General features: G+C 39.1%; 3 protein-coding genes across 4 annotated transcripts; 2 read left to right on the top strand and 1 right to left on the bottom strand.

Annotated features, from left to right (window-relative positions):
- The first annotated feature begins 944 nt into the window (after positions 1 to 944).
- On the top strand, positions 945 to 4,028 carry prok1 (prokineticin 1). The gene is made up of 3 exons (XM_034877242.1): positions 945 to 1,819; positions 2,941 to 3,066; positions 3,475 to 4,028. The coding sequence occupies exons 1-3, from the start codon at positions 1,745 to 1,747 to the stop codon at positions 3,592 to 3,594; spliced, it is 321 nt and encodes a 106-aa protein (XP_034733133.1). The 5' UTR covers positions 945 to 1,744; the 3' UTR covers positions 3,595 to 4,028.
- A 1,745-nt stretch (positions 4,029 to 5,773) lies between these two features.
- On the top strand, positions 5,774 to 9,099 carry LOC117948208 (pepsin A-like). The gene is made up of 9 exons (XM_034877744.1): positions 5,774 to 5,832; positions 6,087 to 6,228; positions 6,385 to 6,502; positions 7,572 to 7,690; positions 7,793 to 7,989; positions 8,087 to 8,203; positions 8,304 to 8,448; positions 8,650 to 8,748; positions 8,876 to 9,099. The coding sequence occupies exons 1-9, from the start codon at positions 5,774 to 5,776 to the stop codon at positions 9,011 to 9,013; spliced, it is 1,134 nt and encodes a 377-aa protein (XP_034733635.1). The 3' UTR covers positions 9,014 to 9,099.
- A 574-nt stretch (positions 9,100 to 9,673) lies between these two features.
- LOC117947877 lies at positions 9,674 to 11,568 on the bottom strand. 2 transcript variants are annotated; one of them, XM_034877229.1, is made up of 6 exons: positions 11,485 to 11,568; positions 11,083 to 11,394; positions 10,726 to 10,852; positions 10,515 to 10,633; positions 10,347 to 10,393; positions 9,674 to 10,249 (listed from the first exon to the last, which is right to left on the bottom strand). In XM_034877229.1, the coding sequence occupies exons 1-6, from the start codon at positions 11,516 to 11,518 to the stop codon at positions 10,235 to 10,237; spliced, it is 654 nt and encodes a 217-aa protein (XP_034733120.1). In that variant the 5' UTR covers positions 11,519 to 11,568; the 3' UTR covers positions 9,674 to 10,234. The 2 variants fall into 2 exon arrangements, with proteins under 2 accessions (XP_034733120.1, XP_034733119.1); XM_034877228.1 differs by having other exon boundaries at positions 9,674 to 10,215.
- Between the last annotated feature and the right edge of the window lie 1,192 nt (positions 11,569 to 12,760).

The following is a 12,760-nucleotide window of genomic DNA, read 5'->3' as shown; positions in this document are numbered from 1 at the left end:
GTAATTATTTGGCTGCTGCATTGGAGGAATCCATCACCTCCCCAGCAGCAGGGTAATGTGCTGCTGACTAACCCATGGGGTACACACTCATCCTCTCCTCCCCTCTTTTTTTGCGCTCTCATATTTCTCTCCTTACACCTTAAATTAGAGCCAGAGCCCCGCTTCCACTGACAACCTGCTGCTCATCACTGTTGACGCACGCACGTAGGCAAACACACGTACAACTTTACACATGCAAAATAATGTACAAAGTCCACGTACACATCAAGTTGTGTTCCTCTGTCATACACACACACACACCTGCACACTCATACACGCATGCATGCGCTCCACACACACAGTCATGCAAGTAATATTACATTGTACAAAGAGAGTTTGGCATCAACACTAAATCCCATTATTTGCTACATATGGCCACCCTTACAACTACAGTAAATCTCCAAATGAAACCAGAATAGAGATCTGACTCTGAGTCAGTGTATCAACACCCTGCCCGTACACTGACTAATATAATTCAGGGATGCCACTATAATGTATATGTTTTAACACACAGTAATAATCATCAAGTGGCAGTATCATTAATTTTACTTTAGCCCAATTTCACAAATCACAGTCTGTACATCTTGAGACACCCTGTGTCATTTGACCCTCACATAATGAAAGAAAAATCCCCCCCCCAAAAAAATCCTAATGGGGTAAAGTTGTAACCTCAGAAAGAGGAACTGAGGAGGGATCCCTCAACAAGAATCTGTATGCCAACATGCTACATAGAAAGTGAGAGGGAAGAGCGAGGGAGGGAGGGAGGGCGGGAGGGAGAGAGAGAGAGAGAGCGAGAGAGAGAGAGAGAGAGTGAGAGACAGGGCGAGAGGGTTTAGAAAGGAGTTGTAACCATGTCATTCTTTCTCTCAAAAAAGACTAAATCTGGGCAGAAATATCACGTTAGTGTAGAAATCTAACAAATACTGTCATAACAGTAAGATCATATGTATCACACTGATTGCAGAGTGCTTGTGTAATAAAGCAGGTGTTATTAACCGTACAGGCCTTGCTTTCTCAATGTGAATAAACTGCAGGTAATGTTGATAGCAACGTTCACAATAAACGGCATCCTGGCACACATATTCCATAATGAAAAAAGGAATAACACTTTCCCTCTTTGTACAAAGCCCAGTTCACGAGTCAGCCTGTGGTAATTTCAGTAAACTGGTTAAATGGCTTTGATGTTGATTTGTCTTCACACTGATAAATGTCGCTGGATTTCATGGCACCTGTGCCCTTTTTCTCACAAAGATGTGCCAGATTCATTTTAGTTCACCTGAACGTAATCACTTGTTGAGTAGTTTTGCATTTTTTTTGTGTTGGCCAAAAAAACACTGAGTCATGGAAACTCTGTCAAGCAGATGTATGGCCAGACACTGGAAGTGTACAGGTAAGGGAACTACTGTGAGCCTCCATCAGCCGTCATCCAGATGAGTAAGATGACGAAGCTATTAAGAAGACAGGCAGCGAGAGGGTGTGGGGAGATCTCAGAAATGACGAGGGAGGGAGGGTTGGGTGAGGGTTGGAGGTGGATAAAGAGAGGGAGAGAGTGTGCGCCCCCCCCACCCCCCACCCCCTCTGAGGCGCACTGGGCACCTTTAACACTGACTGGAAAGCAGAGGATCCAGTGTGAGGTGCACAGACCGTTAACAGCTGTTGTCCAGTGTCGTGGGTGTTGATAGAGTCCAGTTCTCCTGTTGCTGTCATGGGCTTTAGGGCGGTGCTGCTGTCCTTTCTCCTGGTGTCTCTCAGCTGCTCCAGAGGAGCCATCATCACAGGGGTGAGTGAGAGGCTTCAGGCTCTGCTGCACACTGTTGAGTCATTTTTATTCTGGTATTATTTATTCAGTTTATTACATTCATGTTTAATCTGTTTTTGTTTTTAATAAATGACTAATCAGTCCATTTACTCTTTTGAGATTAAAGTAAACGTTACATTGTTATTATCTTCTCTTTCTGTGATTGTCTTATTTCCTATTGAAAATGAAAATTTGTGATTTCATAAATGAATCACTTACTCTGCAATTTATAATCCTTTTTATTATTGCTTAATCTGTCAGTTTATATTTGGATTAGTCAATTAATCATTTAGTCTGTAACATGTAGAATAATGACAGATGCCCATCACAAGTTTCCTAAGCCTAAAGTAATGTCTTCAAGCTGCTTGTTTTTGTCTGATCAAAAATATTGAATTTATAACTATATAAAACAAAGAATAGCAGCAAATTCTCACATTTGGGAAGCAAGAGCCAGCAAATGTCATTTGTTTCTTGATAAATAAATAAAATTAAGTTATTATCACAATTATCACAAATATCATTTTCTTTTGATGGATGAATCAACAAATCAAATTGTTTTAACAATAATTCTCTCTAAGCATTGGCAAGTGTGCTGTACGGACACTCAAACCTCTACGTATGTACGTGTAATATTTTTAAAACCATCCCTTTCCTTTTGATTTCTGGTGTGTTTTCTTACATTCAAACTATATTTAAAACACCTATATCTGCAAACATTCAAAGTACAGATCACTTTTCTTGATAATTGAAATAGAATTGATCACACATGACTGACAGGAGACCACATCCTCCTGCACTTCTAGGCCAATGGAAAAATGAGAGGAAATTATCTCAGTCCTGCAATTGCTCTTCATTTGTAAATGGATTAGGGAGATGACAGGCGATGGATAAGTAATGGCTTTCATTGTACAAACATGAGAGGGCATCTCTATTACGATAAGTAAAATTAAATGGATTCAAATTTAAAAAGGAATCTCTAGTATAAATGCAATTATAAATACAAGTGAGTCACTGGCAAAAAGAAAAACTCTTCTTGTACGTCACTTTTATTATCTTCTGTCTGTCCTTTTCCTCTCTCGGTTTTGTCTCTCTCTGTCCTGCAGGCCTGTGAGAAAGACACGCAGTGTGGATTTGGTTTTTGCTGTGCCGTCAGTCTTTGGCTGAGGGGCCTTAGGATGTGTGTCCCGAGAGGTGTGGAAGGGGACGAATGCCACCCGTTTAGCCACAAGGTGGGGAGAAATGTTATGTCACTAATCTTTCGGAATAATGCACACACGCGCGCACACACAAACACACACACACACACACACACACACACACACACACACACACACACGCGCACAGTTACATGTGTTTTCCGCGTTAGAGGAAATTCAGATTATATCTAGCTGCTGTCAGGTCGGCTGCAGCTTTAGAAAAACTGCTTATAACTGCAGAGACCATTGATCTTCTCCAGAGTGAACTGACCAATCAGAGCCATACATCACTTTGATCATCTGGAGATTGGAGAGAATTACTTCTGCTAACACCACATCCGTCTCTTAATTCAGGTTTTTAAAGACCTGCAGCTCCCCTTGTCAGCTGATGAAGGATTTAAACTGTCAGATTATCCCTCCCACTCCTTTCCTCACTTGCAGGTGCCCTACCCGGGGAAAAGGCAACATCACACCTGCCCCTGTTTCCCCCACTTGGTGTGCACCCGTTACGGTGAAAGCAAGTATAGATGCACTGAAGACTTCAAAAACCTGGACTTTTAATAGATGCCCAACATTGAGATGAAAAAAAGCAGAGCCGAAACATCATCCTGAGTGAAGACTTAACAATGCTGTGCGTCAGAAATGCATATTTAAACTTCAATGGCTGTGTTCTTTGTGTGTCTGTATACACTAAAACACATAGTTTGGATTATATCAATACACACATCAAGGACAGAAACAGAAATGTCTCTCCAAACAAGAACCACACCAGACATCTGACACTTTTTACTTAAAAAAACAAAGAAGGTATTTGTGAACAATTGAAACATTTGCTGTTTTGTTTTCATGCTCACTTTCTGGTAATTTAACAAGAGAAATGAATAAATATCACTGTTGATAAAAGTAAACTATAATAACATTGTTGTTGAATGCTTGCTCTGTGGCCTTTTTTCATGTTCAATTTATGTTACTTAATTAAACATAATGTGTGTTGATGTCACATGGTTTTAATAATGTTCTGATTATGATGAAGGTCATGTTCATAATACACTTTACTTCCATGAGCAAACTCATGACCCTGATATGTAACTGAAGTGATGACCTAATTAACTGACACAAATCCATACCACCTGGACATTTTCAAAAAAGATTGAACTTGTTTATATTTCCACACATATTCACTTATATTAGGATCTTAACAAACTCTGATAAGTAATTTATTTTCTGGCTTCTCAGATGATGCAATGTCCTTATGTATAGATCTCTTTTTTTCAAATTAAGTGAAAACACAGCAGCTGTCATGAGAAACAGACTGCCTTTTTGTCCCTTCACAGCATCTTGTATAAAACATTGAATTCTTCCCCCCTCTGTTTTATCGAAATACATAACAAGATTAAATGGATAAATAAAGTAGTAATAGAAAGATTTGTATTTGTATTGATAGTAGAAGCATTATTATTACTAAAGTGTTTTATAAAAGACAACAAAACCGCTCAACTTAATTAAATACACAACAATAAATCACCAGACATCTTGTGAGCTGTGGTGGAATGCTGAGTATATTTACTCAGGTACAAGTTTGGGGTGATTGTACTTCAGTATTTCCTTTATGCTGCTTTACTTTTTACTTCCATACATTAACAGCTACCGTTAATTTGCAGAACAAGTAACTATCTAATATACAAAGCTCTTTTTCTGCACAGGGGGTACTTTTACATTGAAATGCTGATACTTATCTAGTCATCTAGTATCTTAAGTCACATTTTGAATGCAGGATTTTTACTTATATCTATATTGTGATATTACTAATTTAACTTACAGTACAGGAATATATCAATACTACACACAAAGTAAATTTCTTTTAAAAAAGTACTGTAATGTCAATGATGTAAATATGTATGATAATTCACTTTGCAATCAAAGTAGGCTATATGTGTACTAGCTGCATTTTGTTATCCTTTGTTCTTACATCACGCCATTTCACTGAGTCTTTGTTTTGCGTATCACTGTTATGAGATAACCCTGCTCATGTAACCTCAGCTCACACCTTTGGAAACCTGTGGAAAGTCTCTGTATCAATGTTAAACAGTAGCTCTGGACATCAAATCTCCTGATCTACATGTCAACACATTAACATCAGTTAAACACTTATCTTGCACCTAATATATTCAAATGATCTGTTAGTTAATAAAAGTCAATCATTTTACTTGTTTCCTTTGAATAACTATTTTTGCTGTTTTCTACAACTTCTCTAGTAAATGGATATACATCAACACTGCTGAGATAAACAGTAGCACTATTCCAATGCTTTTGCATGACTAATTTAATTAGTTAACTTAACTAATTCATTTCAGTGCAATAGCAAAAACAATAAAACACAAAGCTTTTGATGAGTGGCTGTTGCATAACATTAAGCATAGTTTCTCTTATTTAGTTTTAACAAACTGTACAAGCAACATACAAAATACCAGCTGCATTTTAAAAAGGATTCTTGATTTACAGTAAATTGTTGCCACAACATGTTTTTACAATACATTGTAAAAGGTTTTTATTGTTCATATGTCTAATGGGATATTTGCTCCAAGATAAGAGGCATCATATCGCATATCTCTTATCTCCAGCTGATACATGATATCAAGTTATGTGGAAGGGCATTTTCGAGACACGACCTTGATTTATTGTATTTAAGAGCCGGTCTCTGCAAATGGAACTTCACTTCTTAGTCCTACAGTAAAGTGGCATGATGAAGTGGCTCGTGGTCCTGTCAGCCCTCGTGGCTTTCTCCGAATGCATCCACAAGTAAGTCTGAACTGGCTGGTTGAAAAGCAAGCCATTTCTTCATTTCTTTGACATTTTACACCGGAATTGTCTGAAAGACAATCTCTCCATCTAGTATTCCTGAGGGAAAGTCTAAAGGCCATCTTGCTTTGAGCTATTGTGCTTTTCAAACTTGCACAAAGCTCAAAGTAACGCCTATTTTCTTATTTCTCCAGCTATGAAATGCTGGACACGTGTGTTTTATTCTGATTCTTCACTCACATTTCTATGTTTAGGATTCCCCTGATCAAGGGAAAGACTGCCAGGCAAGATCTGCAGGAGAAAGGACTATGGGAGAAGTACAGGAAGATGTATCCATACAACCCTATGGCCAAGTTCTACCAGAGCGGTATTGAGTCCATGACCAACGATGCTGACGTAAGTCAAGACCAGAGATGACATTTAAAGAGTAGTTCTCCTGAAAAAGTTTTTGATCCACTACTGTTGCTTCAATACTTAAAAAACAAAACATATTTTACATTTGATTCTAGTTCATGTCTGTATCTATTAATTTGTCCTCTTGTGTCCCCCTAGTTGTCCTACTATGGTGTGATCTCCATCGGCACCCCTCCTCAGTCCTTCAGCGTCATCTTTGACACCGGCTCTTCCAACCTGTGGGTCCCTTCAGTCTACTGCTCCAGCCAGGCCTGCCGTGAGTGTTACTGAGACTACCAAGCTGTTAGAAGTCAGCTGATGTGCTTCAAACACAGGAGTAGAAAGTTGCTAATTGTATTCACACAAGTACTGTAAATGAGTACAATGTTGAGGTATATTATTTTCTTTAATTAAGAATTTTTACTACTTAATTCTGCTTTTTTTCTGCCACCAAATTTGTCAGACAGACAACTATTGGTACTTGTTGCTTTGCAGAATAATATTTTACATACAAAACATGTAATTATTCTATGAACTCAAATGCATAGATTGTTATAGATTAAATTACCTAAAGTATAACTAAAGTAATTTCCCCACTGGGGATCAATAAACAGTATAAATTAGTATTTATATTTATTGTTATTTAATAAATTAAAGTAGTATTACAGTAGAGTCACTTTAACCAGATGCAACATGCAAAGCAATGCATCAGTAGTATAATTAGATTACCTCAACTGGAATTCTGCAACAATAGTACTTATTATTAAAGTTTATTTAGATAGGGTCAGATACAAAAGCCTTAGATAAGCTCAAACAGTCATCTGATGTATCATGATGTTTTTAACTGAAGCTAATTCATGACACTTGTCCCTAGTAGGGCTTTTGGTTTAAAACTTAAAAATAACGATTAACATTATTAAACATACGACAGAAATGTAAAAAAAGGAACAAAATGAAAAAGGAAAGAAAGTATACAGATAGAGCACAGTGTTAAAACCAAACACGAGAGCAATATTGTTCCTGAATTAGCCACAATTTGGTATATTTTTTGAAGGTGGCTAATGTTGGAATAGATTTCAATTGGTCTGGCAGAGAGTTCCATAATATTGCCCCTTTGACTGAAAAGGTAATTTGGGAAAATGGTTCTAGGGACACTATTTCTGTCTTTGACACTAAAGTCCATTTTGCTTCTAATATGTGTGTGATTCTATTTAGGGAAAACGTCAGGATTACAGTTTAACTTGTAATGCAGTATTTTTTTGTTTGTTATATATTACTTGTAGAAGATTCAATTACTTGTTGTTTAACAACTAACACTTGGCAAAATGAATCCCAATCCTCTGCAGAGAACCACAATAAATTCAACCCACAGCAGTCCAGCACCTTCAAATGGGGCAGCGAGTCTCTGTCCATCCAGTACGGCACCGGCAGCATGACTGGACATCTGGCCATTGACACTGTTGAGGTAACCAAAGCCCCTGAAAACAAATTGCCAAACAGTAGTCTATTTAGACGTCAGACAGCCATATCTCTGTGACCATGACTGACAGCTGTCTTGTGTGTCCAGGTGGGTGGCATCTCTGTGGCCAACCAGGTGTTTGGAGTTAGCCAAACAGAGGCTCCCTTCATGGCTAACATGGTGGCTGATGGCATCCTGGGATTGGCCTTCCAGGCCATTGCCTCTGACAACGTCGTGCCCGTCTTCGACAACATGGTCAATGAAGGACTGGTGTCTCAGGCCATGTTCTCCGTCTACCTGAGCAGGTACTGAAACAGGATGGAAATCTGTCCGTTGTGAGTCCCTCATTTCCCTTGACATTTAGAGAAAGTACAACTTTTGTTTCTTTTTTTTCGCATTTAGCCAGAGTGAACAGGGCAGTGAGGTGGTCTTTGGTGGTGTTGACAGCAGCCACTACACTGGACAAATCACCTGGATCCCTCTGTCCTCTGCCACCTACTGGCAGATTGCAATGGACAGGTACAAATAATGAACACATTCAAAATACCCACAACAAAAGTACTTTGCACAAATCTTCCTAGCTTGACTCTAACCCACCTTTTGCTCATTCTCCTCTCAGCGTTACCATCAATGGACAGACTGTGGCCTGTTCTGGTGGCTGCCAGGCCATCATCGACACCGGTACCTCCCTGATCGTTGGCCCAACCAGTGACATCAACAACATGAACTCCTGGGTTGGAGCCTCAACCGACCAGTACGGAGACGTGAGTCATACCATCATACCGTACCATTTGAAGGAAATTTGTCAAACCCAGAGTGAACAATGCTCTGACGTGAAAACTTTCAAATAAAAATATTAAGCAGGACTTGGTTACTTGCTTTAGCTGAAAACATGTAATAAACCAATAAATACAACTTCTGCTGCCACACGTTATTCAGCTCCATTTGTGATGTTCCTCTCACAGGCCACAGTGAGCTGTCAGAACATCGGGAGCATGCCCGAAGTCACCTTCACCCTCAACGGAAACGCCTTCACCATCCCCGCATCTGCCTACGTCTCTCAGGTCAGTCAAAACCCCTACCTCCCACTGCAATAGAACGTTATATTATCGTGTTTCATTCTATTGTTTTCAACACTACACTTGGGGAAGATTTGGGGAAGTAAATGCATTTTCTGTTGTCTCTTCACAGAGCTCCTACGGTTGCAGTACTGGCTTTGGCCAGGGTGGCTCTGACCAGCTCTGGATCCTGGGAGATGTCTTCATCAGGGAGTACTATGCTATCTTTGATTCCCAGGCTAAGCAAATTGGTTTGGCCACGTCTGCGTAGTCAAATGAGACACCCGGTAGATAATCTATAAATGTTTTCACTGGAGGGGCTTGTTTGAGTTGAAGCTAAAATGGTGGAAATACATAGAGACATTTTGTAACTGCCTTTGCATTAAATATATTATAGCAACTAAAAGCATTTTGTGTTTGTTGTGTTTGTGTCAGTCTGACTGTGGTGACTACAACAAGGATCACACAGAAGTGCAGCAAAAACCTCCTTGGTTGCCTTGGTTTAGTGTTACAGAGCTGTACTGAAATGTCACAGGAATAAGAATTTGTTCAGCCTGTTTAATCATTCGGTCTTAAGAGATACTTGATCTTTTATAGAGCGTACAAAAAGGATTGTGACCAGCTTTCAGTGTAAAGGAAAAAGAGGCAAAGAATAGAATATCAAGCGGCTCTAAGAATAGCCTGAGGGCCAGGCTGTCATCGAGCAGAAACTGATAAGGACAAACATTGGTTTGACAAAGGATAACCTGATGACATAATCTGATCACTCTTTTGCCGTTTCAACCTTTGAACAGTGTTGAAAGGACACAGAAAAACCCCACATGGTAGTTAACACAAGTCTCAATTTTACCAGCTATGTTCACTTCTTTAATGCATTATCATTTATTTTTTCATTAATTAATCACATTGATTTTGGTCAATTACAATTTTCACAAACAACACATATTTAAACAACAACAACACTTAAAGCGGTAGTTCAGTATTTCATATTTCACTTCCATAAAGTTGGGGAACTCCCAACGGACAAAAGATTAGTTCAAACCAAATTGCTAGAGGATGATGATGATTTTTAGGTAAGCTCCAAAAATGTGCCCTACATTTCCCATAGTGCAACCAAATGGATGTTTTTGTTAGATCATCCCTGCCTGGTGAATTCCACACAGGCTGAGTGGCACTAAGCATGACTAGCAAACAAGTGCCATTTATGTGTAAAATAAACAGAGTTCACTTTAGAAACACAGTGGTGGAACAAATATATCCAGTCCCATTCAAACCAAAAACTAACCAGACTTCCACAGGTATTCACTAGTAGATGGCCAACGTGGAGTACTCCACCATCCCATCATGTTCTGCGCTCCAAGTCGAGTCAGGGACTCCTGCTTGTGTTTTGTGCATCCTCAGGTTTGCGTACACCTCGGTTGGTTTCTGGTGAGCTCTGAAGTCCACTGTTGTGTAGACTATGGTGCTCATTTCCTGCGGGAGACTCACCATGTCAAGAGACATTGTTCTGGAGGAAGTATGTTGAAGCATAAACATGCAAACTGCTCTTAAAAAACAAGTGACGATGAATCACAGACGTTACATGTTCCTTGTTTAGTACTTACCGGGGCGTCTTGTTTCAGTGACTCACACAGAGTCTCTCCACATTTGTCTAAAAAGAAAAAGAAGATCACATTGGTTGATTGGTACATACCCATTTCACACAAATTGCACAATATTCCAATTTACAGACACTCAAAACATGTGATCATCAATTTAACAAAAATGCTTACCCGGCAGTTTACGTTTTGTCTGGACTCTGCAGCAAACAACACCGATGACTGAAGCGATTAAAATCATCACCGTAATTGACACAATGACAGCCAGTGGCAAGCCAAAACTCCAGGGAACTCTGGAGAGAGGAAACAAAATACATGTCTTATCCTCAGACAGCACTGATTGTCCGATGAGAAACAGAAAATGAGGGACCTGCAGAGTGAATACCTGGGACTGTCACTGTGGTCCTGTGCCAGAGCAGGCCCAGTGGATTCTGGGAGTATTGTGGAAGTGATGGGGGCTTTGATGGTTGTTGTCAGTGAAGGCTGAGACTGGCTGTGGTGACCTGAAACCTCTGCACAATGCAAGAATATCAAATAGGCTGCCAGTGTTTATTGTAAGAATTAACCTTTGCCATTGTTTCCCTACTTTACCAGGGGAAAACTACACAAAATATTCTTTTGCAAGTAAACATTTATCTTATGAAGCTGTAGTAATGCAGTTTTGGCTCAATAGACACTAGAAGCTATTGCATAACTCACATTTATAACATCCCATTATGGGGGAAAATAAAAGACTGCTTACCAGACACTTCAACATAGTAATCACTGTAGATGAGATTTTGAGTTCCTAGCACAATACATCTGTAATAGCCTCCGTCCACAAACCGCACATTTGCTATTTTAAATTCTATCCAGCCATCTCTCTCAGTTTTCGTCACTCTTCCTTTCAGTAAATCGCAGGTAAATCCTGCACTGTCCAGCAGCTTGTAGCATCCGCCTGGATAGAGTTTACAGCAAGACTTGTTGTAACTATTGTAAACTGAAGGGAAGGCGAGTCTCAGCAGGACGTGTCCAAACTCCTCGATCCTCTGCTGCCCTTTTAGATAAGGAATATCTGAGAAAAAAAACTTTCTTATTAATATGTTTTTACAGGTACTGGAGAACAGAAAATTGCCAAATTTGACTCATTGTTTTCCCACCATACCTAATAAAAGAAACAAGACAAAGGAAAACTTCATCTTCAGTGTAATGCTCACTGAGGCTCAGCACTTTTTTCCCACACTTTTCGACTCTTTAATAGGATTTGAGGCCCCGCCTTGCTGAAGAAAGGAGGAAGTTGTCAGCTCATCAGCTGGAAGTCACAGCCAGAGACGTGGCCCTGTCTGTGCTGACTATTGAGGATTGATGGGGCACACTTGAAATGTTTCATTTCTAACTTATTTTTAAATACATAATGATTGAAGGAGCGGTTAATCTTTATCTGATTTAGTTGCCCACTATTTATTTCTTACAAACAGAGTGTAAATAAAGTTAATAAAATATATTCTACTTCAGGTTAAGTGAGCTCTCCCCTACTCGTCACACTTTATATAGACAATAGTAAAACTGATATTCAAAATACATTTATTTTGAAGTTTACAGATGATACTACACTGTTAGTGGTTCTTCTTATTAATCCAAAGAATACACAACAAATGTGGTCTTCCAGTGAATCATCCACCTTTATCCTTAATGTCAATAACACACATCCTACATAGACGTGCTTTATCCTGGAGCACACATATAAATGAGGCATTCTCTACTAGTCTCACCCTGTGACCTACATTTTCTCATGGTCATTAAGTCACAACCCACTTTTGTAGAATTCAAACAAAGCAATTTTATTTTTCAAAAAATATTAATTTTTGAATAATAGCCTATGGATGGACAAAAGTGACTAAAATAAATTAAATATCAAAACTGCACACACAAAGGACATATCATATGTATATTTATGCATTCAGAGCACATAAGTAAGAAACTGAGGAGAACCATGACCCATGAATGTATAGGTGAATAAAAATAAATATGAAAACTGCACAAATTTAAAATAAAAAAACAAAAAAAAACAAGATGTTTTCATCTAACCTGTCATTTGTAGAAGTCAATGAGACAGTTGGGCATGTGCTTTCTGGGATGATAGTAGACAGAGTTCCTCTCAGATCAAGTTTCTCTGCTTTGACTTGAGCTAAACCAAAGTAGAGAAGCCACTTTCACACAGATAGGTCATGCTGAATGGTAGGATCGTTTTGACCGCAAGAGTGGCGAGAGATGGACACCCAACCGTCACCATCTTGCTTCCTATCAACAAAAACTAAAGTGAACGTTAATCATCTGATGGTTGTCATTGCTACGGCGCTAAACTGCTGCACGGCTCTGACGCATGTCCTTCCACATTTTTTTTTTTTTTTTTTTTTAATAAAAACAAGTCAAAAATCCAA

This window comes from Etheostoma cragini, chromosome 7, assembly GCF_013103735.1.
Source record: "Etheostoma cragini isolate CJK2018 chromosome 7, CSU_Ecrag_1.0, whole genome shotgun sequence".
NCBI classification, from domain to species: domain Eukaryota; kingdom Metazoa; phylum Chordata; class Actinopteri; order Perciformes; family Percidae; genus Etheostoma; species Etheostoma cragini.
This window is presented reverse-complemented; position numbering and strand designations above follow the sequence as displayed.